This window comes from Callithrix jacchus, chromosome 10 (assembly GCF_049354715.1).
Source record: "Callithrix jacchus isolate 240 chromosome 10, calJac240_pri, whole genome shotgun sequence".
Classification (NCBI taxonomy): domain Eukaryota; kingdom Metazoa; phylum Chordata; class Mammalia; order Primates; family Cebidae; genus Callithrix; species Callithrix jacchus.
This window is the reverse complement of record NC_133511.1, coordinates 25,862,530-25,890,459: the sequence shown is the minus strand read 5'-3', so window position 1 is coordinate 25,890,459 and position 27,930 is coordinate 25,862,530. Positions and strand designations below refer to the sequence as shown.

The window sequence follows — 27,930 nt, the reverse complement described above, 5'->3', positions numbered from 1 at the left end:
ACACACCTGCAATCCCAGCTACTTGGGAGGCTAAGGCAGGAGAATTGCTTGAACCAGGGAGGCAGAGGTTGCAGTGACCTGAGATTGCACCACTGCACTCCATCCTGGGCGACAAAGCGAGACCCTATCTAAAAAACAAATAAATAAATAAAAAACCTAAATACTTAGTAAGTATATCCCACTTAATTTTCACCCCTTTTCACTTCTTTGAGGATTTCTAACTTAAATAACACTGAAAAATTAACAAGTGTTTTGGCTGGGTGCAGTGGTTCAGGCCTATGATCCCAGCACTTTGGGCGGCCCAGGTGTGTAGACTGCTTGAGCCGAGGAGTTCAAGACCAGCTTGAGCAACATGGCAAAACCCTGTCTGTACCAAAAATAAAAAATTAGCCAGGTGTGGTAGTGTATGCCTGTGGTTCCAGCTATAACCGGAGGCTGAGTTGGGAGGATCACTGGAGCCTGGGAAGTCAAGGCTGCAGTGAGCCATGATCATGCCACTGCACTCCAGCCTGGTGACAAGGTGAGAAGCCATCTCACAAATAAATAAATAACAAATTTTGAAAATTAAAAATTCTACGATTCAAAACCCTCAAGTGTAACTGAATGTCCATAGTGATTAGGTGAATTCACTTGGCTATACCAGGTGAAATGTCTTGGAGGGCCACAGGCTGTGAGAATGGAATCCACAACCCGTCAGTAACAAAACCAAGAACAGAAGGATACGAAAGATACGAAGCAGACCTGTGTCACAGTTTTTTTTTTTTTTGAGACAGTCTTGCTCTGTTGCCAGGAGCCAGGTTGGAGTGCAGTGGCGCAATCTCCGCCTCCTGGGTTCAAGCGATTCTCCTGCCTCAGCCTCCCGAGTAGCTGGGACCACAGGTGCGTGCCACCATGCTCAGCCAACTTTTGTATTTTTTTTTTAGTAGAGACCATGTTGACCAGGATGGTCTCTATCTCTTGACCTCATGATCCGCTCACCTTGGCCTCCCAAAGTACTGGGATTACAGGCGTGAACCGCGCCTGGCCTACAGTTATTTTTAGAATTAAAAGGTAAATAAATGTTTTACAACATTAGGAGATACAAAAACAGTCACTCAAGTTCATTTTATGAATCATTACACAATTACTTTTGAGTTTACATTCAAGTGTACAATACTTTAAACAGATATAATGGATTAAAAATAATTGAATAAACACCCATCATAGGTTCTTAATTATACATAAAACCCAGTTATCAGGGTACGAACTAAAGAGGGATTTAAGAATAAGCTTGGTTTGAGAGCATTCAATTTCTCTTTTAATTTGTCATTCAGCAGTTAATAAATGTAAGTCTACTAAATGCTAGTTTTTTTGTTTGTTTGTTTTCTTTTGTTTTTTTTCTTGGACAAGGTCTCACATGATCACCCAGGCATGATCATAGCTCACTGCAGCCTCGACTACCAGGCTTGGGGATCCTCCCACCTCAGCCTCTCAGGTAGGTGGGACTACAGGTGCATACCACCATGCTCAGCTAATTTTTTGTATTTTTTTTTTGGTAGACACAGGGTTTCACCATGTTGTCCAGGATGGTCTTGAACTCTTGGGCTCAAGTGATCCACCTACCTCAATCTCCCAAAGTGCTGCGGTTACAGGCGTGAGCCACTGCACCTGGCCAATGCTAGGCTCTTGACCTTCCTATTTAGAATGGCAACAGAACTGGAGGTTGGAAGAGGTAGTTGCATTTCCTTTTAAAGAAAAAGAGAGCAGACTAGTAGATCTGGGGGTGATATATGCAGTCCTGTGTGAAGGAAGGAGAGAAACGGCCTGTTAAATTTCTCAAGGGCCTCTCTAACTCAGTGATACCAACTCATACCACTTTCCTTTTTGGCTGTGAGAAGAATGTGGACTATTTTTTGCCTCAGAAAGTCAAAGATTCATGCTTCTGAACATTTTCTTTAGCAATTTTTTTTTTTTTTTTTGAGACAGAGTCTCACCTCTGTTGCCCAGGCTGGTGTGCAGTGGTGCAATCTTGGCTCCCTGCAATCTCCATCTCCTGGGTTCAAGCAATTCTCCTGCCTCAGCCTCCAGAGTAGCTGGGATTACAGGCATGTACCACCTAGCTAATTTTTGTATTTTTGGTAGAGATGGGGTTTCACCATGTTGGCCAGGCTGGTCTCGAACTCCTGACCTCAAATGATCTGCCCACCTTGGTCTCAAAAAGCACTGGCATTACAGGTCTTTAGTAATCAGACTTCATGCCAACTTCATGGAAAACTAAGCTGGAAACAATGAACAGCAACTCACAGAACAGGATTCAAACTGATCAACCATGACAAATTGGGGAAGGAATCAATCGGAAGCTTAAGAAACTACAAAATGATACTTTTAAAAAGGATACCTATAAAAAATAAAATTCAGAAACAACATGGGAAGGAATTAGCTGTGGGTATGTATGACTGGAACCAGCTCTAGTGATCTCACTGAAGAAACTGGGTGTGGCTCTTTATAAAAAGTATTGTGCATCTGAAACAAAGACAATGCTGATGATCTACACCCATAGAACACATGTGATGCACACACAGCTTTGGCAATATTCTACTATAGTGGGCATTGATTAGGACCTTATGAATGTAGTGTGCCAAATTTAAGATCGGAAACTTAGGGAACAAATGGAAAATTTCACTGCATCAAAGAACAGAAAATATGGATCGCCAAATAAAAAACTGAAAAGGATTTGGTGCTACTGAGCTCCAAAGAAACAAGGGACCTGAGAAAAGCTGCCCTTAAAGGGCAGTTCCCCCTAAACCCAATCTTCACCCAGTCCCTGCCTCTCTTAGAGACAAGTGCACTTGGCATCTTTGCCATCCTCTGCTGCAAAGTAGAGCCTTTTGGCTTCTAATCTAGAGATCTAGAAACTGGAATAGCAAAAGTCTTCAGTTTCTTTTTTACATAAAAGAGACTTTGTTCAGCTGCCCTATACACTGCATTTAAGGAACATCTGCATTATTTCGGAATTACCTAATTTGAGCTAAGACATGAGTCTGGGTGTTTATAGGTTACCATCTGCAGAACATTCATGGGATGGAAGTTCTCTGCCTAATTATTCATTTGTTTTGACTTATGAACTTTTTGAAATTGACTGAGAAGAAACACATTCCTAGAAAGCCAAGATATTCTCACCTTCCCTCCCTCCAGCCACACTGGCCTCTACACTGTTCCTCAAACAGGCCTGGTACATCCCGACCTTGGGGCCGATGGTTCCTTCTGCCTGGAATGTTCTTTCTCTGTGTATCTGCACAGGTTTCCATGCCTTTACTCAGATCATACCTTCGCAATAATGCTACTCTAACCATCCTATTTAAACTTATACCCCCACCCTGTTAGCTGTTCTACTTTTCATTTCACAGCACACAGCAAAACATATGAATTATGTTTATTAGTAGTATGACTCTAATTTTTTTGTAACAGGATCGTGCTGTGTCACCTAGGCTGGAGCATGGTGGCATGATCATGGCTCACTGCAGCCTTCACCTCCACAGGGCTCAAGCAATCCTCCCATCTTAGCCTCCCAGTGCTACAGGTGCATGTCACCATACCGGGCTAATTTTTTTGTATTTTGTAGAGATGGGGTTTTGTCACGTTGTTCAGTCTGGTCTTGAACACCTGTTCTCAAGAAATCCACCTGCCTCAGTCTCCCAAAGTGCTGGGATTAGAGGTGTGAGGCACTGGACCCGGCCCTAATTACATTTATTATTTGTTATCTGCCTCCTCCATTGGAATGTAAGCCACGCAAAGACAGGGATTCTTTGTTTCGTTTATGGATGTAGTCCAAGAGTACAGAACAGTGACTGGTACATAGTAGGCATTCAGATATTTATTTAACAAACTAACTCAGATGAAAGGACACCCTGTACCTGCTTTTAATAAGGACAATAAGAAGCTGTTTTAGTTTTTAAATGGAACAAATGGGAAAACTGTACACAAATAAATCAATATTGAGACTATCATTTTTCAGATATGCCAGTGGTCCCAACAGTGAATTTAATCTGATTCTAGAAGGCAGAAGAAAATTTCAACTTAAGGTTCCCAGACCATTGTCTGGCACCATAACATTTTATATATAAATCACTTTATAACTCAAGTCTCTGATGTCTACATTGTAAACTGATTTTTAAGGGTTGACTCTTAGGGGAAGAACTTTCAAAGGCATCAGTATTTCGAGCTAAGAAATGAGTTTCTCTTATTTTACATACTACATCTATCTAAAATACTTTACAATTAGAGAAAAAAGACAAACTTATGTAGCAGCAACAGATTTCAAAACACAAATTGGGTTAAGTCATGTTTTAAAACCATTCCATGGCTTCCCACTGTGTTTAATAATATTATACTCCTCATCGTGGCTATGAGGCCTGGCATGACATCCACAGGACATCCAACCAGCCCCTCCCTTACTCGCTGGGCTCTTGAGGCTCACAGGGCTCTCAGCAGCTTGAACACCGCCCCACCCCCCACCCCCCACCCCCAAGTTCCCGGCTTGCAGCCTTTCCTCAGAGCAATATTCTGTAAGGGCCTCCCCACACCCTCCTCCTTGGCATCTCAATTTAAATGTTACCATCTGTGGCCTGACTTTCCACTTACTTTACTAAAAGTTCTTCATTTATACTTCGGTTTCTAGTTTGTATATCTCAGTACTTACAATTATTGGCCTCTACCACACGAATAAAAGCCCTTCTAGAACAAGTACAGTGTCTAATTTATCATCCTATCCCCATCCTGTAACATAGTTCCTGTTATACAGTAAGTATTTATATGGTGTAGAAAATGTTCAAATATTTGCTGATTGAATGAGTGTGTATCTACCATTAATTAAAGTCTAAGGGATCAATTGATACTGATTGACTGAATGATTGAGATGGAGTTTCACTCTTGTCACCAAGGCTGGAGTGCAGTGGTATGATCTCTGGGATTACAGGCATCCACAACTTCACTGGCTAACTTTTGGTATTTTTAATAGAGATAGGGTTTCACCATGTTGGCCCAGCTGGTCTCGAACTCCTGACCTCAGGTGATCTGCCTCCCTTGGCCTCCCAAAGTGCTGGGATTCTGTGCCCAGCCAGGGATCAATTGATTTTTCTAATTTTCTGAGCTGCAAAAATGAGGATGAATGGGTAAAGTTGTAGTATTTTCTTATCCAAACAAATACCTTCTGTGGCTGACAGCCACTACTCACCTGTTTAAAGCTGTTTATCCCTAAATGGAAAGATTTTCACCTGCTTTGGAGGAGTGTCTTTATCCTTTATTTAGTTTTATCCTTTCCAACAACAAGAAATCAGGATCACATAGGACTTTTGTTGAAAGTCTATAGCTTTGTTCTATAAAGCAAAGCTACATGCACTTCACTCTCAGTCCACTTGCATTTGTAGCTTTCCTGTGGCCTGGCCATGATTATACTCTCTACATGGTTGTAGAATTTTAAAATTCTACAATTTTCATGTTCAAATATCTGTTAAACATCAGGCACTGTGGTAAGAATATTAATATTATTGCATCCAGTTCTCCTACACCAAACACTACACAGCAGTGACAGTAAGCCAGGTGCTGTTTTCTACGCTTCACAAACATTCACCCTTCTGTGAGGGAGACACTATTAACATCGCATATCATAAACAGCATAAATAATGGAACAGAAGCACACAGATGTTAAGCAGCTTGGTAAAGGTCGTCACACGACTATTACATACTCGACATGGAGTCAGTGTCCATGTTTTTAAGACACAAAACAATATTGTCTCACAAAAATGAACAAGCCGTGGGCCACACCCTTAACAAGTCTACACCTTTGGAGAAACAGAACTATAAACAAATCTTTATAACATGTTTGTGCCAAGTTGAATATGCCTGGATGAGGTACCAAGGGGATGAGCCCTTGTGCTTGAGGAAGATCAAGGGAAGCTTTATGGGAGGTAAATACCCTTATGGCAAAACTCAATGAAATTGTTGGTGTTTATCCTCCTCTGCCTCCTGGAAACACTGGACACTGAAATCCATCTCGTCTTTTCCTGGTTTCCCTCCCTGCCAGTGGGAGGTCTTCCCTGTTTCCTGAATGTTAAGGATCCACAGGCTCTATCCTCTATTCACTTCCCTTCCCACCCCATTCATCCCTAGACCTTAAAATACCAACTAAATGCTAAGGACTCCCAAAATGCTACCTGCAGTTCAGATCTCAGTTGTGCTTCAGGCCCAGGAGATACCCATTTAAGTTTCAGTCAGGCAACCCTTCAATACTGAAGGGTACTTTCAGACTGTGTTTCAAACTTAAAAGCCAAAAACAGTTCAACAACCTGCTCCTTAACCTAGGTTACACAGGTCTCTGAACAGTAGAAATAAGCTACGTGGTAATATTTATAGGCCATTATTTCTTTCTGTTTTAAGCACCAACATATGTATTTACTGACTTTGAAAAAACTATCATATACTTTAGAATAATGTATTTGGATCATTCCCAAACAAGAGAATATGAACTAAAGGGAAGAAAGTAAATCTGTAACCTTAAAATAAAATAGCATGATATTTAGCCGGGTGCAGTGGCTCATGCCTGTAATCCCAGCACTTTGGGAGGCCAAGGAGGGTGGATCACGAGGTCCGGAGTTCAAGACCAGCCTGGCCAAAATAGTGAAACCCTGTCTCTACTAAAAATACAAAAAATTAGCCAGGCGTGGCGGTGTGCACCTGAAATCCCAGCTGTTTGGGAGGCTAAGGCAGGAGAATTGCTTGAACATGCGAGGTGGAGGTTGCAGTGAGCCGAGATTACAGCACTGCACTCCAACCTGGCAACAGTGTAAGGCTCCCATCTCCAAAAAAAAAAAAAAGCCTGATATTCTTTTTTTTCTAAGGAAAATTAACCGAAAATTAATATTCTCTTTTTTTCCTCTTTTTGAATCTCATTCTGCCATACAGGCTGGAGTGCAGCAGCTTGATCTCAGCTCACTGCAGCCTCTTACCTCCTAGGTTCAAATGATTGTCCTGTCTCAGCCTCCTGAGTAGCTGGGATTACAGGACCATGCCACCATGTCTGGCTAATTTTTGTATTTTTAGTAGAGATGGGGTTTCACCATGTTAGCCAGACTGGTCTCGAACTCCTGGCCTCAAGTGATCTGCCTGCCTCAGCCTCTCAAAGTGGTGGGATTACAGGTGTGAGCCACTGCGCCCGGCCTACTATTCTCTTTGATCTGAAGGTGAAGTGAGAGCTGAAAGCACTGTTTAGATCTGAAATAAGGATCTGAAAGCTCTTAAAACAGCAACAAGAAGAAGGCGTTATCTGTCACCGAAGCCATCAGAACAACCAGAAAGCCCAGGCTACTTAGGAGAAATAGCTCTAAAAACATGGTGTTGCTGAGCAGGTAGCATCAGTCTTTTTTGTTTGAGATAGTCTTCTGCTGCCCAGGATGGAGTGTGGTGGCACAATCATGGTTCACTGCGGAATCAAACTCTGGGGCTCAAGGGATCCTCCTATCTCAGCCTCCTGAGTAGCTGGGACTACAGGCAAGCACGACCACACCTGGCTAATTTTTAAATTTTTTTGTAGAGACAGGGTCTTGCTATGTTGTCCAGGCTGGTCTTGAACTCCAGGCCTCAAACAATCCTCTTGCCCTGGCCTCCCAAAGTGTTGGGATTACAGGCATGGGCCACCAAGCCCAGCCAAGCATCAGTGTTAAAAAAAAAAAAAAGTGGCCAGAGAAAACAATTGAGGGTATTTTTAAAAAAGAGAGAGAAAATGGGTTAGGGAGACTGAAAACATACTTTCATAAGGAAGTGAAAGAGGTCGGTGGAAGACCAAAGAGGACTTTCAGGAAACAGCCAGAAAGCTGTTAGCCTGGGCCCAGGGGAGGCAGGTGGACACTTCTCTCAGGAAAAAGAGAGCACCTTTCCCCCAGATTTGAAAGTAGCAAATCACCGCAGGAAACATGTAAAGAATAATTATGCAGAAAGAGCAAAATGAAGCCCCTCTTCATCCAACGTGGAGCTGACCAATGCTGACATTAGGGTTATGTGGAGAAAAGCAGTTTTTAAGAGGAACTGTGGGATTAAGTCTGAGCATCCTGGGTTCACGGTTATATCAATTCTAAAAACCTCATTCATTAGAGTTTGCCCCTGCTTTTCTTCTTTTTTTTTGAGACAGAGTCTCACGCTGTCACCAGGCACCACGCTGGAGTGCAGTGGCACGAGCTCAGCTCACTGCAACCTCTGCCTCCCAGGTTCAAGCAATTCTCCTGCCTCAGCCTCCCAAGTAGCTGGGACTACAAGCACGCGCCACCAAGCCCAGCTAATTTTTTTGGATTTTTAGTAGAGACGGGGTTTCACCATGTTGGCCAGGATGGTCTTGATCTCTGGACCTCATGATCCACCTGCCCCTGCTTTTAAACTATAAATCTTCTTATATATAAGCACCCCCCTTTTTTGGGGGACAGAGTCTCGCTCTATTACCAGGCTGGAGTGCAGTGGTGCGATCTCAGGTCATTGCAACCTCCGCTTCCTGGGTTCAAGCGATCCTCCTGCCTCAACCTCCCAAGTAGCTGGGACTACAGGCAGGCACCACCACGCCTAGCCCAGCTAATTTTTGTACTTTTAGTAGAGAAGGGGTTTCACCATATTGGCCAGGATGGTCCCAATCTCTTAACCTCGTGACCTACCTGACTCGGCCTTTCAAAGCGCTAGGATTACAGGCATGAGACACCGCACCTGGCTAGCTCCTCCCTTTTTAAAAAAAATTCTTCTTTCATTCAATATCTTATTAAAATTAACTTAAAAAAACAAAAAACTCAAGCAGGTTGAGCACTGCTTGAGTGGTTTTTTTTTTTTTTTTTGACAGAGTTTCGTTCTTGTTACCCAGGCTGGACTACAGCGTGATCTCGGCTCATTGCAACCTCCGCCTCCCGGGTTCAAGCGATTCTCCTGTCTCAGCCTCCCGAGTAACTGGGACTACAGGTGTGCACCTCCACACTGGGCTAATTTTGACAGGATTTCTCCATGTTGGTCAGGCTGGTCTCAAACTCCTGACCTCAGATGATCCACCCTCCTTGGCCTCCCAAAGTGCTGAGATTACAGGCATGAGCCACTGTACCCGGCCGAGGTTTTTTTTTTTTTTAAAGTTAATTTTAGTAAGTACAGTAGTGCCTGTTTTCTGCAGTAGAACAAAGAAAGAAGCAGTCTATTTCTAGTGTCTGGGGGTAGGGAGGCACTGGGGATGAGCAGGAATCTAGGAAGAGTCAATGGAGGGTAGACACACCCCAGCCCCACGGACAAGACTTCTGTGGAGTCTGTAAAACTGCAGTGAAGTACTAAGATCCGGCAGCAGATCTCAAACCTGTTCCCTAGCGAGAGAGCTAAAAAGAGAGTGTTTCTTACATGCTCTGTTAATGTGACTTTTAAGGCATATAAACAATAGGGAGACGTTGCCTCTACAAAAATTAAAAAATTACCCAGGTGTGGTGGCACATGCCTGTGGTTCCAGCTACTTGGGAGGCTGAGGTGAGAGGATCGCTTGAACCCAGGAGGTCGAGGCTGCAATGAGTCATCATCACGCCCACTCCAGACTGAGCAAAAGAGAGAGATCCTCTCTCTCTGTCAAAAATAAATAAATAAGTAAATAAATAAATAAATAAAGATAAATAAACAAGAGCTGAAGGATAAGCTTCTAAAAATAAATGAAGACAACAAGAAATCTGTGCTTCTCCTTATGTGATATTACTGTGCTGCATTCCGTGACACTAAAAATATAAAACATGATAACTTCTGTTCTTAAGTGTTTACCTCTTAATCTTTTCCCAAGTACCCTATTAAAATGGCAACAGAGGAGTTTTTCTTTTTTCAAGGTATAAAACCAAGAATGTGAGGTGCAGGAGAGAAGCATTTGATTTTTCAAGGATTTTTTGTAGATGGAAAGCAAGCTTTAAATGCAGGCCTTAAAATGTGGATTGGCGTAGTCTATTAACTAATGCACAAATTCTCTTCCTGACCCCCTGCTAAGCCAGAGTACTGTCTATTTTCATCTATTTTCTCCACCTCCAAATCCAGAGGTTTAGAGAAAAATGAACTGAAATCTGAAATGGGTCTAGAGTAAAATACATCAACAGGAGCAAAGAAACACTAAAAATACTGATTATGTCAAAAGATGCATACTAAAAGGTTCTCCAAGCCCCTATCATTGGCCCAGTAACCAATGCATCGCCAGCTAAAGAAATACTGGCAAACATATACATTTCTACAAACATAAACACAAAACCCATATATACCAATCACCCTATAGTAATGCCTACCACCTAACGAGACCCATTCTGTGAACTTAAAATAACAAAAAAGAAACAAAAATGAACAGTCACAATTATTAGACATTTGAAGAAATGCTATGATAAAAGAATTAATTTATTATTTAAAGAAATTAAGCATCTGTTCATTGCCAGGCACTGTTTTAGAAGCTGGTGTTAAAGAGGTAAACAAAACAAACAAAGTCCCTGCCCTCCCGGCATTTTTCTTTTACTGGTGAGGGAGACAAGTAAATAAATATGTGGGATGCTAGATGGTGGGAAACGCTCCTGAGAGAAACAAAGCAGGGAAGTGATATGGGGATCTGCCCTTCTCAATCCAGCGCTCTCCTCACTGAGGTGACATTTAAACAAAGATTTGTGGATTCATCCAAAGCGAGGTGAGGAAGCAACTGGATAGCTGGGGGAAGACATATCCAGACAGAGGCACAGGTGCAAAGGCCCACATCACCAGGAGGAAATGGAGCCCATGCAGAGAGGAAGAAAACCAAAACACTACAATGGGCCCTCAGAGCCCACCATACCCACATAACAAGAATGGATATTACAAAAAGGTGTCAAGGAAAAATTAAAGATTGAGCAAAAAATCACAGAAACAGTATAAGAAAATCCTGTAACGAGAGGACATGAATTTCCAGAATCAAATCGTCCGTGAGAACTCAGCAAAACAGCTGAGTACAAACCCACACCATGGTGTTAATACACATCATACAACTGCAGAACGCCAGGGATAGAGAATATCCTCAAAGCTTCCAGAAGGAGAGAAAACAAACCAAATACAGTCACAGAAGAAGGATTTGAATCACCATGTCTCTAGAGCAGTTACAGATACCAGAACACAGTACAGCAATGCCTTCAACATTCTGTAAGAACATGATTTCCAATTTAGAATTACATAACTGCCAAACTATCAAACAAGTGTGTGGGCAAACCAAAGTCATTCAAATACTTCTTAGAAATAACTGGAGTATGTGCTTTGAAAAAAAAAATGACATAAGCCCGGAAATAGGAAGATACAGTTCCTGCACAGGAAAGGGCAGCTCTAGGAGGATCCCAGGGCAGCTGCTCTTGAGAGCAACAGTAAAGGCAGGAGGAGGAGGAGGCAGGGCTCTAACAGACAGACAGAGGTGATACATTTGAGCTCACAGAAAATGTTACTGGTAAGAATATGCCAAACATATTGGAGCATTTGGGGAAAAATTAACAGTATGTACTTGAAACACAGGTGAAGGCCAACCTACACACCAGGAGGAACACACTGTAATGGATCATCTAGCTCAACAGTGAACAGTATTTGACAAAGGTGCAAGTACATAAAAGCTCCCTGTTTTAGCAAAAAAACTGCAATAGTACTATACTAGGGAGTAGAGGGCATGGAAAAATAGGAAAGTGGTGGGATGCAAGAGCTAAATACTAACCTATCGCAACAAGAAATCAACAGACCAAACATGAGGGAAAAATCAAGACAGAATAACAAACCAACTATTTAGCAACAAGAAGATACAGCAGACCCTCAAAAAACATTGTTCAACCTCGTTTTTTCATAACATTAATGAGAAAATAAGTGATTCCTGGCTGAGGTGACCGTCTGCGTGGGTTTTCTCCAGGTATGCTGCTTTCCTCCCACGTCCCAAAGAGGTGTGCCTATTAGGTTACCTAGTGTGTCTATATGGTCCCCGTGTTTGTGTGTGCATGTACGCACACCTTATGGGATATATGGCGTCCTGTCCAGGGCTGGCTCCTGCCTTGTGCTCTAAGCTGCCGGCACAGGCTCTAGCCACCTGTGAGCCTGAGCTGGAAAAAGCACGAATGACTACAAATTACCATCAATAAAAATCTGCTATGGTAATCATCCAAATGCACAATAACTAATGTGGTACAAAAGCTCTCAGTGAGCCTGCCCTATGGGGGACTTTTGGAACTGAGCATAGCAGGAGATGCTTCTGACACTTTTCACTTTGTGCACAGTTATTCCTTGATTTAACCCACCACCACTATGACTGCAGCAACTTACTGACTCACCAAAAAGTGGGTGAATATCTTACTTGTTTCAGTGTTTCATATTAGAAATGTTTTGGTCTTTATTTAAAAGTTGGGTATGTTTTTGTGACCAGAAAAATGGCATAGAAACTATATGGTAAAACTGGTTTTGTTATACCGTATTTTAAGAATACTGGTGATGTTGACAACTTACGTAAAGACAGGAAAAGAGGAAAATAACTGACTGGTTGCCTCTAAAAAATGGGACTATTAGGTAGGAAGGGCAGACAAATGGTTTTTGATTTGTTTTGGTTTTTTGAGACAGAGTCTCACTCTGCTACCCAGGCTGGAGGGCAATGGCATGATCTTGGCTCACTGCAACCTCCAGCTCCCTTGCTCAAGAGAGTCTCCTTCCTCAGCCTCCCCAACAGCTGGGATTACAGGCGTGTGCCACCACACTCAGCTAATTTTTGTATTTTTAGTAGAGATAGGGTTTCACGATGTTGGGCCAGGCTGGTCTCCAACTCCTGACCTCAGGCAATCTACCTGCCTCCGCCTCCCAAAGTGCTGCGATTACAGGTGTGAGCTATCACACCTGGCCTGAGAAATTGTTTCACTGCAGCTGCAGCCTCGGCTTCCTGGGCTTAAGTGATCCTCCCACCTCAGCCTCAGGGGCAGCTAGGATCACAGGTGTGCCACCATGCCCAGCTAACTTTGTGATTTTCTGTAGAGAATAGGTCTTGCTGTGTTGCCCAGGTGATCTCAAACTCCTTGTCTCAAAAGATCCTCCCACCTAGGCCTTCCAAAGTGCTAGGATTAAGGTGTGAGCCATGTGCCCCACCCCATTTAGGAAATCTTAAGGTATATTCCAACACCACTCAAGGAAGTAACCTCCAAATATAAACATTAGCTCTGTAGCATAAAGTTAAATTCTGGGGACAAGAGAAGAATCCAGTTGCTTAGTGTCAATACTAAATGTATTTGAGATAAATCTGAAATAACTCCACAAATCAGGGCTGAAAGAGAAGTAATTAAGTATCAATGGAAAATCTTCCTAGACTAGAAACTTCGAGTTGCAAAGATCTTTTAAATAACAAAAAACTGAAGCCCAAATTATTTGTTCAAGTTCACAGCGGCAGAACTGGGACTAGTCCACACCTCCTGGCTCCCAATGACTGCACTTTCCAGGACACCTCCTGAGAGTTCCTGCTACTTACTTCCTTTAATCTCTCTAAAACTATAAAACAATGAAATAATCTGCTCTTCAAGGGAACGGGATCACTGGTTAATCTGCAACTAGCAAATCACTGTTTGAGGAGGTGTAACTTAACTTTATGCCACTAATGAGTCTTAAATTTGTGATAAACACACGTTCCTTTATTAGTCAGTCCTTGTTTATACCTGTGAAATACAAAGGCAGCCTTTTTGTTCCTGCATAGACTGGGAAATATCTTTAAAAAGAAACTATCAAGTTTCTTTATATGGTTATTTTGGGGGCACATATTATGATATATTAAAATCAATGTAAACAAGCCATGTTTGAACAGAGCTGTACTCTCCACGAATAAAGAAATCACTAATAGAATTTTCTTCCTTGTTCTAAGAAAACAGTTTAGACAAGAGGAGTTCCCAACAAATGGACTGTGACATTGGCACAGAAGTGGAAAAGTGAACTGACTAAAAAAGGACCAGCTGATTGAGGAAGTGGGAGGCGGCAACATAGAGATTTAAAAAAAAAAGTTTTCTGCAGTGGCAGTATGGCAGCCAATGAGGTTAATCTGAGGGGTGATTATTGCTCTTTGAAAATTGAAGAAAAAAAAAAAGACATGAAATTGCATAAATTCTTTATACCGAGAACAACTCTATTTTAAATCACCAAGTGCCTAAACTCACAGGAGAAACATTAAGGAAGTGGTAACTTATGTACCCACACTGGCTAAAGCTGTACTGTCAAACCAAACAAAAACTTTGAATTCTTTCAATTTCTCTACAAAATTTCAACAAGACAAACCTAAAAGTTCCTTCTCCAGGGGAAAGGGACCAATGTTTTCATTCTTAGTCACTAAGTGTGTGCTTTGAGTTCACTTGAAACCCTGGCGCACAAGCTCTGTGTCACTAGCAATGACACATGAGTTGGTTCATTTTGTTTCCTGCCACAGAAGGCCAATTCTGCGAGAACAGGTGTAGTTTCTTGAATGCCATAAGGTTAGGGTAGAAACAGGTTCTCCTATCCCCACACAAAACCATAAATGTGCTGTACCCAAAACAAGTTTTTAATTAATGTAATGATATGAATTTAAGTCTTGATGTCAAAATTTCAGGGTCCTTGGAAAAGACAGCTTCAAATATCTAAGCAACAGGTGACATTCAACTGTTTAGTGAAATTAGAAGCTAGGTCTGGAGCATGGAAAGTAATAATTTTTTTAGGGTGTAATTTCTCAGCTTTTATAGATCTCTGTCCTACTGGTAACTTTGTGGGGGGGGGAAGGGGGGACGACAGGAGAAACATATGTTGTTTTCCACTTCCCCTGGAATTCTTTGGATTTATATCTGATCTGCATTTACACCTGCCTTATAACAGAAACATACACAAGCCTTGCTTCTTTCCCACTTTACAAATATATCTGCCTGTACCTTCATTCTTCAGGCTAAACATTGACAGAAATAAGACAATTCAAAATGTCCAGACACACCTAGCGCACATTTATGATGCATTTCAGCCATCTAACAGATATGAGTTTACTATGCGCCAGGTGAGTGGATTTAAAAAAAAGAGTCTTGGCCGGGCGCGGTGGCTCACGCCGGTAATCCCAGCACTTTGGGAGGCCAAGTTGGGCGGATCACGAGGTCAAGAGATGGAGACCATCCTGGCCAACATGGTGAAACCCCATCTCTACTAAAAATACAAAAATTAGCCAGGCGTGGTGGCACGCACCTGTGGTCCCAGCTACTGGGGAGGCCGAGGCGGAAGAATCGCTTGAACCCACGAGGCGGAGGTTGCAGTGACCCGGGATTGTGCCACTGCACTCCAGCCTGGCACAAAGCAAGACTCCGTCTCAAAAAAAAAGTCTTCCAGGGACTCACAGATCAACAGTAGCTGCCAAGAGTATGCCTTGACCTGCATAACTCATAATCCATTCAAACTTAAAGGACAGTTACAGGTTAGGGGAAAAAGACCACTGAATGAAGTATGACCTCATCACTGACCACCTGGATTGCAGCTAGTTTTCATGCTATCAATGAACGCTTTCCTTTTCCATCTGTCCAGCATTCAACTGCCAGATTCAGAATTTCACTTTCAAGGAGTCTCTGTCTACGCAAGAAGCTTCAAAGCCTCCCCACTACTTATCACCTCTAGTTAAAACTCTTCTTCAACTCGAATCTTCTATGCGTAGCTCCACCTGATCAACTTTGTTTCTTGTTGGTATGGCTCCCTTCTGCCAATCCCCTTCGGACGTGTAGAACCCAAATCTAATTCAACTACCTATTCTCTAATAACTCCTCAGGCAGCCCTCGTTCTAAGCAGTCTTAAAAAATTGTTTCCTCTATCGTCACAGATCCCTTAGTTTTCAGGACACTCTTTCTGAACTCAGCATAAGCCTTCCTCTTAACAAATGGCAGGTGTAGCCCAAGTTATTTTTAACGCTACCATCCCAAACAGATGTTTATCTTCCCAGCCACCCCTGAGTGAAATCAGAGGGAGTCGCGAGCAGTTTGGGCAAGGGAATCCCAACATAGCATCTCGTGGGAAAGGGTTTGGTATGGTTGCAGCTATGGAGAGGAAAAATAAAGGAAACAGGAAAAGTGAAGGTCTGTGCTCCGTATACTTTCAGCCTTTTCTTTAGGAGGAGTAGGGAAGGTAGGGAGGAGACCCCAAGCAATGAACTGTTGAGGAAGGACAGAAAAAAACACACTGCTCCCTAAGTAGGAAATAGGGGCTGGGGGCCCTAGATAAGCGAAGGGACCGTCACCCTTAAGAGAGGGGGACAGGTTACAACGTGAAACAGAGGCTGGGAGTTGGAAGACGAAGGATGGAGAGGCTACAGAGATCCGGGCATCCGATCAAGAGGGTAACCGACGCGTCCCGCAGGGGACTGGCGGATAACCGGAGACTGAGTAACTGAGAGGGACGACGCTGGTGCCTAAGAGGGCTCTGGCAAGAGCGTTTATGGGACATCGCTTCTAAAGGGGCGCGGGGGCGGGGAGGAGCTTTTGGGTGGGATCGTGTACCAAAAGGAGAAGCGTTTCTCAGACCAGTGCTCTTCTTGAACGGAAATCCCGGGGAAGCGGAAAACATTAAAGCGTTGAGGCACCGGAATGTCCCAGCCCCAGCCCGTCTTCCCTACAGACTCACCGCGTCTCCTCCAAACGCCACCGCTCCAGCTGCAGCTACCGGCCGGCGCAGCCGCACTGAGCGCGACCGCCCCACGTGACTCGCCCAGGCTCCACCCCGCACGTGACCCGCAGAGCCCACCCACTCCCGCCTCCCTCTTTTATCACTTCTCCGCGTGGTCTTGGCTCGCCCCGCCCTTCCTGGCAAGATGGCGGCTCCCAGGTGGAGCATGTTGGGCTTCTGGATCCTGGGAAACGGCCAGGGTTTAGGGAGTCTCTTCATTCTCGTCTCAAAGCCATTTTGTTCTGCTGCCGCTGCCTCTGATCCCTTAAATGCTCAGAGATTAGCGGAGAAGCTCAGAGCGCAGAAACAGGAACAAGTCACAAAGAAGGAGCCGGTGAGTGCGAAGGGACCACAACTCCCAAAAGGCAGTGCGCTCATTGGTTTCCCAGACAGGGAGTAAGTAGAAGGGTCCTCTGCGTGTAAGTCAATACCCCGGACGCAAGGTGGGAGAGTGGGGAGAAGGCGGAGGGGAGGGGTCAGTAAGGGTACGGTGTTTTCCCGTGAGCTGGGTCTTTGGTTACTGTCAGGCACAGTCCTAAGCACTGCGTGGGTACGCAGGTTAGCCAGACGCGTACCCCTGCTCTCAGATTGCTCGAGGAAGGCGCGGGTCTGATGCAAAGATAGTCATTCCCTACTTAGATTCTCACCCAGACCTTTATGGAAGGTATTCTCCACGCTTCCGCACCAGGCATTCCCCACCGCTCCTTCTTTCTCCCTAGGTGTCCACAAACCCTGTTCAGCGGAGAGTGCAAGAATTAGTGCGGTACACACGGCAGCTACAGCGAGTCCACCCCAACGTACTTGCTAAGGCACTAACCCGAGGAATTCTCCACCAGGACAAGAACCTTGTGGTCATCAATAAGCCCTACGGTCTCCCTGTGCATGGTAAGGATCACGTGGGAAAGGGTAAGCTGCTTTCTGCTACAATCGAGGAAAACTGCCACATTACTGTGGTGCACTCTGAAGCCTTGCATTCAAATTAATTAAACCTTTGTAGACTACCGTCCAATATAAGGAACTATCCAGGACACACAAATAAATAAATAAATAAGAGTCCTCACCTTTCAAACATCTGACAATAAACAGCAATTCGTGGAATACGCTGTGTGCAGACCACAGGGACCACTGTAGAGATATGCAAAGGTTGTGTGGTCCTCGACTAAAGGTTATCTTCCATCAAAACTGGGAATGAGAAAATGATACATAAGAAATAAGGGTGTGCGTGTGTGTGTTTGTTTTGGAGTATATGTAACATACAACCCTAGAGTGACTGGAATTTAGTAGATACTCAAATGTTTCAACAAATGTCGTGTGGTGTTGTCAGGAACAGCTGAGGTGAGTCAGGAAAGATTGATTTAAAAGCATTTGTGAAAGAATTTTGCAGAGGGAGAAGGCCCATTTTAGTTAGAAGAAGGTAATGCTTTTTGGGGAGATAGGGAGATAGTCCTTCATAAAGACGAGGAATTGAATCAGACATTGCCCAGTGTTCCTATAATTTTTTCTCCCTTGATTTTTGCAACAGCCTTTTGCCTTCCCATTCCCCAATGAAGTTGTTTTCCAGATATTTACATTTTATAACAAGAAAGTAAAGTTGGAAAGAGAAGTAATGTGTCCAAGGTCAAATGGCTAGTAAGAAGAGTAGAATAGAACCCGAGGAATGTCTAACCCCAAAGCCCATCATCTTAATCACTCTTATTTAATGCTTCTCAAGGGCCTCATGGTCTTGCAAAGGATGTCTGAGAAGAAAGCCACATGCCCTAGACTGTGCTTCTCAAACTTTAATATGTTTATTAATCTGTTGGGCAGCTTGTAAAATGCAGATTCTGATTGAGTAGTCTAGATTGGGAGCTGGATATTCATTTCTGATTAGCTCCCTGGACATGCCATTGTTGCTGGTCTCTGGACCACACTTCAGTAGTAAAGCTCTAGAAAATATTAACGGTTTATCCATTAAGGGCTTTTCTCCCCAGTAATTCTTTGGTGAGATCTTTTTCTGGCCACTCAAACCTCTGGCTTTCTCCTTCTTAGGTGGCCCTGGGGTCCAGCTCTGCATCAGTGATGTACTACCTATCCTGGCAAAGATGCTTCATGGCCGCAAGGCAGAGCCCTTGCATCTGTGCCACCGGCTGGACAAGGAAACCACAGGTGTAATGGTGTTGGCTTGGGACAAGGACATGGCACATCAAGTCCAAGAGTTGTTTAGAATCCGTCAGGTGGTGAAGAAGTACTGGTATGAGGCCTGCTGATGGCAGTAGAGGTGGTATAAGTGGAGGCATTTCTTTCATCTATTTATTCATTAAAGAGCAGAAACTCCCATTAATAGAAGTCACTGCTCTAGGACCTGTGAGATTATAAAAAGTATGTGAAACAGCTTTGGTGCTTAGAATATTAAGTCTGATAGAACAATGGTTCTTAATTCTGGTATACATCAAAACTATCAAAAATTAATTATACAAGCATGGGCTGGGCATGGTGGCTCGTGCCTATAATCACAGCACTTTGAGAGGCAGAGGTAGGAGGATCACTTTAGGCCAGGAGTTGGAGATCAGCCTGGGCATCATAGTGACACCTTTTCTCTATAAAAGGTAAAAACTTAGCCCAGTACAGTAGCACATACCTGTCCCAGCCACTTGGGAGGCTGAGCGAGCGGGGAGGATCATTTGAGCTCAGGAGTTTGAGGTTACGATGAGCTATGATCGCACCACTGCACTCCAGCCTGGATGACAGAGTAAGACCCTGTTTCTAAAGAAAAAGTAAACAATTAATTATACAAGTAATATATGATTTTATTCCTGTGCTAAAAATAATCAAACAACAAAGATGATGTGAAAAACTCCTGGAGAATCCACCTACTCTGCCATTCTAGTCTTTTTCCTTGAGGTAACAACCCATGTAATCAGTTTCGTTTTTATTCCTCTGGTTCTTACTCAATGCATTTACATACATGTCTAGCATATACAGTATGTGTGTGTGTGTAGATATGTACATGCATATTTCTATATATATCCCATTGTAGAATTTATATCATACTTTTTTCCCCTGCTCAACTCTGTCTTGGGGATCTTTCCATGTTAGCACATAGCGGTTTACCTCAATGTTTTTAATAGAAAAAAGATGCATGAGCAAAAAGGAAACCCTGTACTCCCCATCTGTGCAGTTCCCTTCCCCAGGGGCAATCGCTGTGACTGACGTCTTGTCCAGAGTTATGGAGCACATACAAGCATATTACTGTATGGCAGTGTATTTTACACACTGTTTTGTACCCTGCAGTTTTCACTCAGGTCATATATCTTAGAGCGTTTTGTGTTATACATTTAGAGCTGTCTCCTTTTTAATTGCTCTGTGAAATAAGACTGTATGGATGGATATTTAGGTAATTTCTCATTTTTCAGAGCCTATTACAAAGAATATGTGAATGTATATTTAGGATAAATTTCTAAAAATTGAATCGCTGGGCTGAATGGTGTGTATATTTAAAATTTTAATAGTACTCACATTGTTCTCCACAAAGGTTTTATCAGTTTATATTCTCACCAGCAGTGGTGAGTACCCACCTCCCCTTATCAGCCAAAGCATTTTTAAAGGGTTTGCCACTGTGATAAATTAAAAAAAAAAAAAAAAAAAAAAAAGATATTTTCTATTTCCTTGTATAATAGTGATGTTGGCTATCAATTTGCATGTTTTTTGGCTATTTGGGTTTCCCTTTCTGGGAATAGACTATTTCTTTTGCCTATTTTTCTATTTGATTGTTTATTAATTTATTATTATTTTTTTTTTAGATGGAGTTTCACTCTGTTACCCAGGCTGGTGGGCAGTGGCACAATCTCAGCTTACTGCAACCTCCTCCTGGGTTCAAATGATTCTCATGTTTCAGCCTCCTGGTTAGTTAGGATTACAGGTGCACACCACCATGCTAAGCCAATTTTTGTATCTTTATTGGCTAGGCTGATTTTGAACCCCTGACCTAAAGTGATCTGCCCACCTCAGCCTCCCAAAGTGCTAGGATTATAGGCGTGAGCCACCATGCCTGGCCTGGGCTATTATTTTCTATTTGATTTGGAAGTATTCATTTATATTTTGAATGTTAGTCCTTTTTTATATCACAGATTTTGCAGATACTTTGTGATCTGAGGAACCCTTTAAAAGTCTATATGCTTGAGACCTACCTACAGAGGTTCTCATTCATAAGTCTGTTGGTTGTGCGGATTGGCACCTGTCTTTTAAAATTTGATGTACAATCAGATTTAAGAACAACTATAATAAGAGATTATGGAGAATGGAGAAATTTAGGACAGCAGCTAAGACCTCAAAAAGATTTGAGTTCAATCTCAGCAGTGTCATTTACCAACTATGGGGCCTTGGGCAAGTTATTAAGCTTCCGTAAGCTTTGTTTTCTTTATATGAAAAAATGGAAATAATAGGATTTATGACATGGTTAAATGAGATCGATTCACGTGAAATATTTAACACAGTACGTAGTTCATAGTAAAAGTTAAAAAATAAAAAAATAGAGTATTATTATATCTAGTCAAGCAATCAAAATATTAAGACTACAAAATACATGTTATGTTATTTGTGAAAATTGTACATCAAGGTTCAAAATTGGTAACCATTCTCAGTATCAGGTTCATGGAGGAATTGAAATCGATCAGTTGGGTCTTGCTGAATGAATAGGATTTGATAGGGAAGGTGGAAATACGTTCTACATCATGGGGTGGCATGCACAAAGGAGGAGGGCTTGCATGCTGTTTGGAGTGGACGATGGTGGGAGATGACGCTGGAAAGGTGGGCTGCAGCCCAGTTAATGACAGTCATAAATACTGGATACAGGAAATAGAAGTTGGAATTAGTAGAATTAGAACATAGTAGGCAACTGATTAACATTTGCTAACTTAATTTCATAGCAGACTTAATTATTATACTTACTTGTTTGAAATTTTTTTTTTTTTTTGAGACGGGATCTTGTTATATGGCCCAGGCTGGAGTGCAGTGGCCATTCACAGGTGTGATCATAGCCCACTGACAGCCTCAAATTTCTGGCCTCAAGCAGTCTTGCCTTAGTCGCCCAAGTAGCTGGGCCTGCATGCTCCTGCTACCAAGCCTGGCTTATTTGTTTGAATCTTTTTACTAAACTCTGAGTTTCTGGAGAGTGGGGATTTTTGTCCTGTTTCTCTGTATAGAGCTAATACCTATCCAAATCAGTGCTTCACCCATTCAGTGAATATTTACTGATTGAACATTCTTGAATTGTAGTGTCATATCATTAGGAAGGGCAGCCTTATCACAGAGGATCTACGAAATCTGTAAAATACGATAAAATGTACCAGGTAGTAGCTCAGACTTCCACCAACCGGAAGAGGAGTGCCTACGTTGTGAAACGGTGTGTCTCAGTGGGATTTTCATCCCTTGGTTAGTGATTATACAACAGGCCACCAGGTACCCAGATGGACTCTTCCATCATTGACCTGAAAGAGGCATAAATTTACAGACAGATTTAGCAGTCTTCTCCATGTCTGAGAGATCATGAGAGGGAGAACACCAACCGAAGTGATTTGGAATGAGTCACTGAGTTGTGATTGTGGTTCCTATGACTTTCTTGCCCCAGCCCCCAGGGCTGGAGTGCAGTGGCATGATCTTGGCTCACTGTAACTTCCACCTCCTGGGTTAAAGCAATACTTGTGCCTCAGCCTTGTAAGTAGCTGTGATTACAGGCATGAACCCTCACGCCTGGCTAATTTTTTTTTGTATTTTTAGTAGAGCTGGGGTTTCACTATGTTGACCAGGCTGGTCTCTAACTCCTGACCTCAAGTGATCCACCCGCCTTGGCCTTCCAAAGTACTGGGATTACAGCTGAGAGCCACTGCGCCCAGCCCCTATAACTTCTTTGGGTACAGTTTCCTCCTGTTTTACCTATGTGACAAATAAGCCAGGAACAATTCTCTGAATTTTTTATTAGGTTCATTTATCCAATTATTCATTTGTTCATTTAACATGCAGTCAGACTCTACAATCTTTTATCATTTGAAAAAGAAAAACAGAATATAAAACCATATTATCATAATTTTAACTGTACATATCCATTTTTAAAGGCTAGAAAGACCATGTTATTATAGGTTTTTTTTACCCCAAATATTCTATAGTTAGCATGTGTGACTTTAGTAGTAAAAAAAATAAGCTTGTAAAATGTATCAGCTCTCAGGCTAAGCATTACGCCAAGAGAATCTTGCAGGCCCCTTCGACCATAAGAAATCACACATTAGTGCAGAAGATCCAGCATGAAATCCTCCAAGCAGCCAAATCTAGGAACTCCTTTTGGGCTTGGTTGGCTAAAGCAGTGATCTGTGTCACCCCCAGGGCCATCACTGTGCGTGTCCCCATACCCTCAGCAGGAGTCGTGGACATCCCCATCGTGGAGAAGGAGGCCCAAGGCCAGCAGCAACACCACAAGGTGGGCAAGCAGCCTCTCTGAGGCATGGGGGTTGCTGCTCTTCCTTGGGAATCATATCTTGATTTCTTTGGCTTCAGATGACATTGTCTCCGAGCTACCGCATGGAAGATGGGAAAATGGTGAAAATGCGGAGCAGCCGGAACGCACAAGTTGCTGTAACTCAGTACCGGGTGCTCAGCAGCACTCTCTCCTCCGCCCTCATGGAGCTCCATCCCATCACTGGTGAGGGTGTCACTTTTCCGCAGTGGGATCACAAAACCCTGTGCCACCAGGTTTTGTCCGGGGCCTCGTTCTGAGCAGCTAGTGTTGTGGCTGACTTGTGTGAGAATGTGCTTCTGGTGCTAATCTGAGGCTGGGGGCTCCCATAGGAATGGTTGTGGCTCACAAAAGAATACAAACAGTTTGAATACCTCTATTTAAAACTGTGCAGAGTGGTTCCTCAAAATGATTCTGCATAGAATTACCAGAGGATCTCGCAGTTCCACTTCTGGGTATACCCAAAATAATCACATATTTGCACACATGTTCATAGCAGCATTATTCACAGTACCAAAAAGTGAGGATTGTGACCAGTGACCATTGGTGGATGAATGGAGAAACAAAACGTAGCATATACGTACAGTAGAATATTATTTTCAGCTTTAAAAGAACTAAAGAAGGAAATTCTGACATATGCTATAACATGGAAGCACCTTGAAAACATTATGCTAAGTGAAATAAGCCAGGCACAAAAGGGCAAATGCTATGTGACTCCACTCATGTGAGGTACCTCGAAGAGTCATGTATAGAGACAGAAAGTAGACGGTGGTTGCCAAAATCTTAGGGTAGGATAAAGGAGGGGAGATGAATGGAGAATTGTTTAATAAGTCCAGAGTTTCAGTTTGGGAAGGTGAGAAAGTTCTAGAGACGGATGGTGGTGAATTGCAAAAACAGTGTGAATACACCTAATGCCACGGACTTAGCATTTACTGCCAGTGGTTAAAACAGGAAATTTTATGTATATTTTTTACTACAATTCAAATAATGTGCAAATTGATACTACTTGTCATTATGTAGTAAAATTACTAAAAAGTTGGGGTAATGGTGGACACCAGGTTCATGATAATGGTTATGGTGGAAAGAGGGAATTGTGGTAGGGAGGGGTACTTAAGAGTATTTACAACGTTTACTTCCTAAGCTGTCTGGTGCTACGTAGCTTATAGTTTGTTATATTATTCCTTATACTTTATTATAGTTGGGGCTTGGCCAGTTTACTGCACTGTGATTTAATATGATTTGAAGCAGTTGCCAATACTGGTATTGTTTCTATAGCTCCTCACAAGTTTTCTTTCCCTCTCTTTTAAGGAGTAAAACATCAGCTTCGAGTTCACTTGTCGTTTGGATTGGATTGTCCAGTCCTTGGGGACCACAAGTACTCAGACTGGAACAGGTTGGCCCCTCAGGTAATACTAATTTGACACAATGTGCAACAGATATGAGAGAGAACTTAGGCCTTCCTTTTCTTAAAACTCTGAAACGAGTTACAACAAAACCTATTGATTGTCTTCAGACATGGTACCAAGCGCTTTATCTTGCTTTTAGAGAAATTTAGAAGCAGTCAGTGACTGTCTTCTTGGAACTGCAGGTTTGTTAGTGAAAACCTTACTGTTTCATTTGTGTAGTCTGATTTTGTTGGGAGGCTGTGGGCAAGGGGAGGAGTGTTTCTGAAGGCTGAGAGCAGCCTTTCCTGCTATTGTTAAAGAACCATGGGGGGCCTGGTACGGTGGCTCACACCTGAAATCCCAGTACTTCCGGAGGCCAAGGTGGGCGGATTACCTGAGGTCGGGCTTTCGAGACCAGCCTGACCAACATGGAGAAATCCTGTCTGTACTAAAAATAGAAAAAATTAGCTGGGCGTGGTGGCAATGCATGCCTGTAATCCCAGCTACTGGGGAAGCTGAAGCAGGAGAATCACTTGAACCTGGGAGGCAGAGGTTGCTGTGAGCCGAGATCCTGCCATTACACTCCAGCCTGGGCAACCAGAGCAAAACTTCATCTCGAGAAAGAACCGTGGGGAAAGGCTTTTTATCCTTAAGCCACAGCCCATTCTCCTGGTAGGCCAAAAAGCACTGGCTAAAACGAACATCTTTGGTGTGGTCATTTTTCCCTTACCTAGGTTCTGATCCTTTCTTAGACATGCCCCTGAAGCAGGCTCTCCATTACTGTGCCTTCCAGGGGCTTAGTGTTGGTTCTCTGGAAGTGGAAGTCTCCTGACTTGTGTGTTCGTCATGGGTGGCCTGTTGGCCTTGCTCTCAAGGGTCTGTCCTTTCTTTGTAGAAGCTATCTGTGGGTACCCTGAAGAAGCTGGGGCTGGAACAGTCGAAGGCCCGCTACATCCCTCTTCACCTGCATGCCCGGCAGCTGATCCTGCCTGCCCTGGGGTCCAGGAAGGAGGAACTTAACCTGGTCTGCAAACCTCCTCACTTCTTTGTACGTTCTCTACGCCGCCTGGGTTTAGAGATGCCAAATCAGGATCAAAGTAAGAACAGTGAGCACAGTGAAGACCATGGGAGCACCCCGGCATCTGGGAGCACAGTGAAGACCATGGAAGCACCCCGGCATCTGGGAGCACAGTGAAGACCGTGGGAGCACCCCGGCATCTGGGAGCACAGTGAAGACCGTGGGAGCACCCCGGCATCTGGGAGCACAGTGAAGACCGTGGGAGCACCCCGGCATCTGGGAGCACATATTGGCCCCTGATCTGTTCTTTGTTTACGGGACTCTGCTAACTTGTCACTTGGAACAGACTCCAGAAGAGCCAGGTGGGATAAGGAGGAGCATCTCAGCTGCTACAGGGTTTTTAATGGAGAACAAAGCCTATTCACTGATAGTTTAGCTAAACTGTGGAAAGTCTCCCTGCCATAGGCTCTCATTGCCAATATGGAACAGAACCCAGGGCCAGGCAAATTGGGGCAGTGACTGGAAAGGAAAGCTAAATGACAGAATCTAGGGTCAGGAACTGTTTTATCCAGCAGTGAAGTGCTGGAGCTCTCCACAAGGTTCCCATGGTTGGAAAGAACATAATGGTTAGCAAATCAGGCATCCAGGAATTGTCCAGCTATCGCGTGGGTGCCCTACCGCACTCCGATTGTGGAACCTGTGAAGGGGTGTTGAGTGTGAGGTTGAGGTGGGACATTTGCTAAGCAAGGAGAGCAAGTGTGAATGGCAGGCAGGTAACGCATGCATGAGGCTGGCTGGGTGTAAGGTAGTCACTGGGAGCGACACACCATCTAAAAGTTAGCTCCAGCTTGTTCTTGCCATGTGGGAATGGATTTTCTCATTTATTTCTTCAGAGAAGCTACAGACCTGGATACTTATGTGAAACCTCCCAGTGTATTGCCAACTAAATAGAATTTTTAAAGACTCTTAGGCAGCCAGGCACGTAATACAGGTTGAATTTGGTCTACAGGCTAGCAGTTTACAATCTATGTTTAATGAGTGGTAGAGAAGTTTGAGGAAAGATGCCATCTTGAAAATTCCAGATCAGTGGTTGGCATTTTAGCTGCATGTAGTATGTATCCTTTCTAGACTTGGAGATGGCTTTGGTTGGTCCATCAGTGTGTAGTTACGAGAGTGCTGCCATTAAAAAAAAAAAAAACTCTGTCGTGGAAGCATACCTCCTGTTCTTAGGTCTCAGAAAGGAGAGAGCTGTACTGAACACCGTTAGGGATAGATGGAAATGACCTTGGCTTCCCTGCTCAGTTGGTCCATCTAGCTTCCACCTTGTTTCTTGCAGACGAATACACCTCACACTACTTTAGGCTGACAAAGAAAGGTGGAGTGATGGCACAGTTAGGGGGTATACCCTGGCACAGCCTTTATGTTCCCTCTGTGTAGATGATGCCACTTTCTAACCCTTCCCTGTCTCTATGGTACCTGTTATTGTGCATAATAAATTTAACTTTGAAAGCACAGATGAGATGACTATATTTGTTTATATAAGAACTAAATGTTTTTGCTGCTGTTTGTATTTCTAGTAAACCATGCTAGTCAAAAAAAAGGAACAAGAATGTGACACTTAGGAAATATTGATAATTGACTTTATTCAGGGAAACAGATGAACAGGAATACCCACAAGAATGAAGAAAAGGCTGGTCACAGTGTCTTATGCCTGTATTTCCAGCACTTTGAGAGACGAGGTGGGCAGATCACTTGAGCCCAGGAGTCGAGACCAGCTTAGGCTTCAATAGTGAAGCCCTGTTGCTACAGAAAATTCAAGAATTAGCCAGGTAGGGTGGTGCATGCATGCCTGTGGTCGCAGCTACCCAGGAGGCTGAGGCAGGAGGATCACCTGAGCCCAGGAGGTTGAGGCTGTAGTGAGCCATGATTGTGCCACTGCACTCCAGCCTGAGTGACAGAGTGAGCTGTCTCAAAAAAAAAACAGGGCCAGGCACAGTGGCTCACGCCTATAATCCCAGCACTTTGGGAGGCTGAGGCAGGCAGATTGTGAAGAGATCGAGACCATCCTGGCGATTTCACATGGTGAAATCCCATCTCTACTAAAAATGCAAAAAAAAAAAAAAACAGCTGGGTGTGGTGGCACATGCCTATAGTCCCAGCTACTCGGGAGGCTGAGGCAGGAGAATTGCTTGAACCAGGGAGGTAGAGGTTGTGGTGAGCTGAGATCGTGCCACTGCACTTCAGCCTGGCAACAGAGGGAGACTCCATCTCAAGAAAAAAAAAAAAAGAATAATCTTCGAAGAGCAGAATAAAAAAGTAGGGGCTAAGCAGGAAACATTTGGAGAAGTGACAGATGATTTATA

The 27,930-nt window shown here is 43.3% G+C and overlaps 2 protein-coding genes across 23 annotated transcripts in view; one reads left to right on the top strand and one right to left on the bottom strand.

The window, feature by feature from the left end:
* The window catches only part of FAM118B (family with sequence similarity 118 member B), a 49,284-nt gene extending 32,588 nt beyond the window's left edge, over window positions 1-16,696 (bottom strand). For 9 of the 21 annotated variants that reach the window (XM_035265015.3, XM_035265023.3, XM_035265027.3 and 6 more), the window contains exon 1: window positions 16,639-16,696. The gene's annotated coding sequence lies outside the window, so the exon portion shown is untranslated. Of the gene's footprint in view, window positions 1-1,602; window positions 1,778-16,638 lie in introns of all 21 variants that reach the window. The other 12 variants (XM_035265014.3, XM_035265021.3, XM_078339798.1 and 9 more) reach the window with 2 other exon arrangements.
* A 114-nt stretch (window positions 16,697-16,810) lies between these two features.
* Window positions 16,811-27,081, top strand: RPUSD4 (RNA pseudouridine synthase D4). Of its 2 annotated transcripts, none has more exons than XM_002754622.6 (7): window positions 16,811-17,014; window positions 17,400-17,565; window positions 18,709-18,910; window positions 23,035-23,128; window positions 23,206-23,350; window positions 24,473-24,570; window positions 25,445-27,081. In XM_002754622.6, the coding sequence occupies exons 1-7, from the start codon at window positions 16,826-16,828 to the stop codon at window positions 25,742-25,744; spliced, it is 1,194 nt and encodes a 397-aa protein (XP_002754668.1). In that variant the 5' UTR covers window positions 16,811-16,825; the 3' UTR covers window positions 25,745-27,081. The 2 variants fall into 2 exon arrangements, with proteins under 2 accessions (XP_002754668.1, XP_054097687.1); XM_054241712.2 differs by lacking the exon at window positions 16,811-17,014 and adding an exon at window positions 17,096-17,123.
* The last annotated feature ends 849 nt before the right edge of the window (window positions 27,082-27,930 follow it).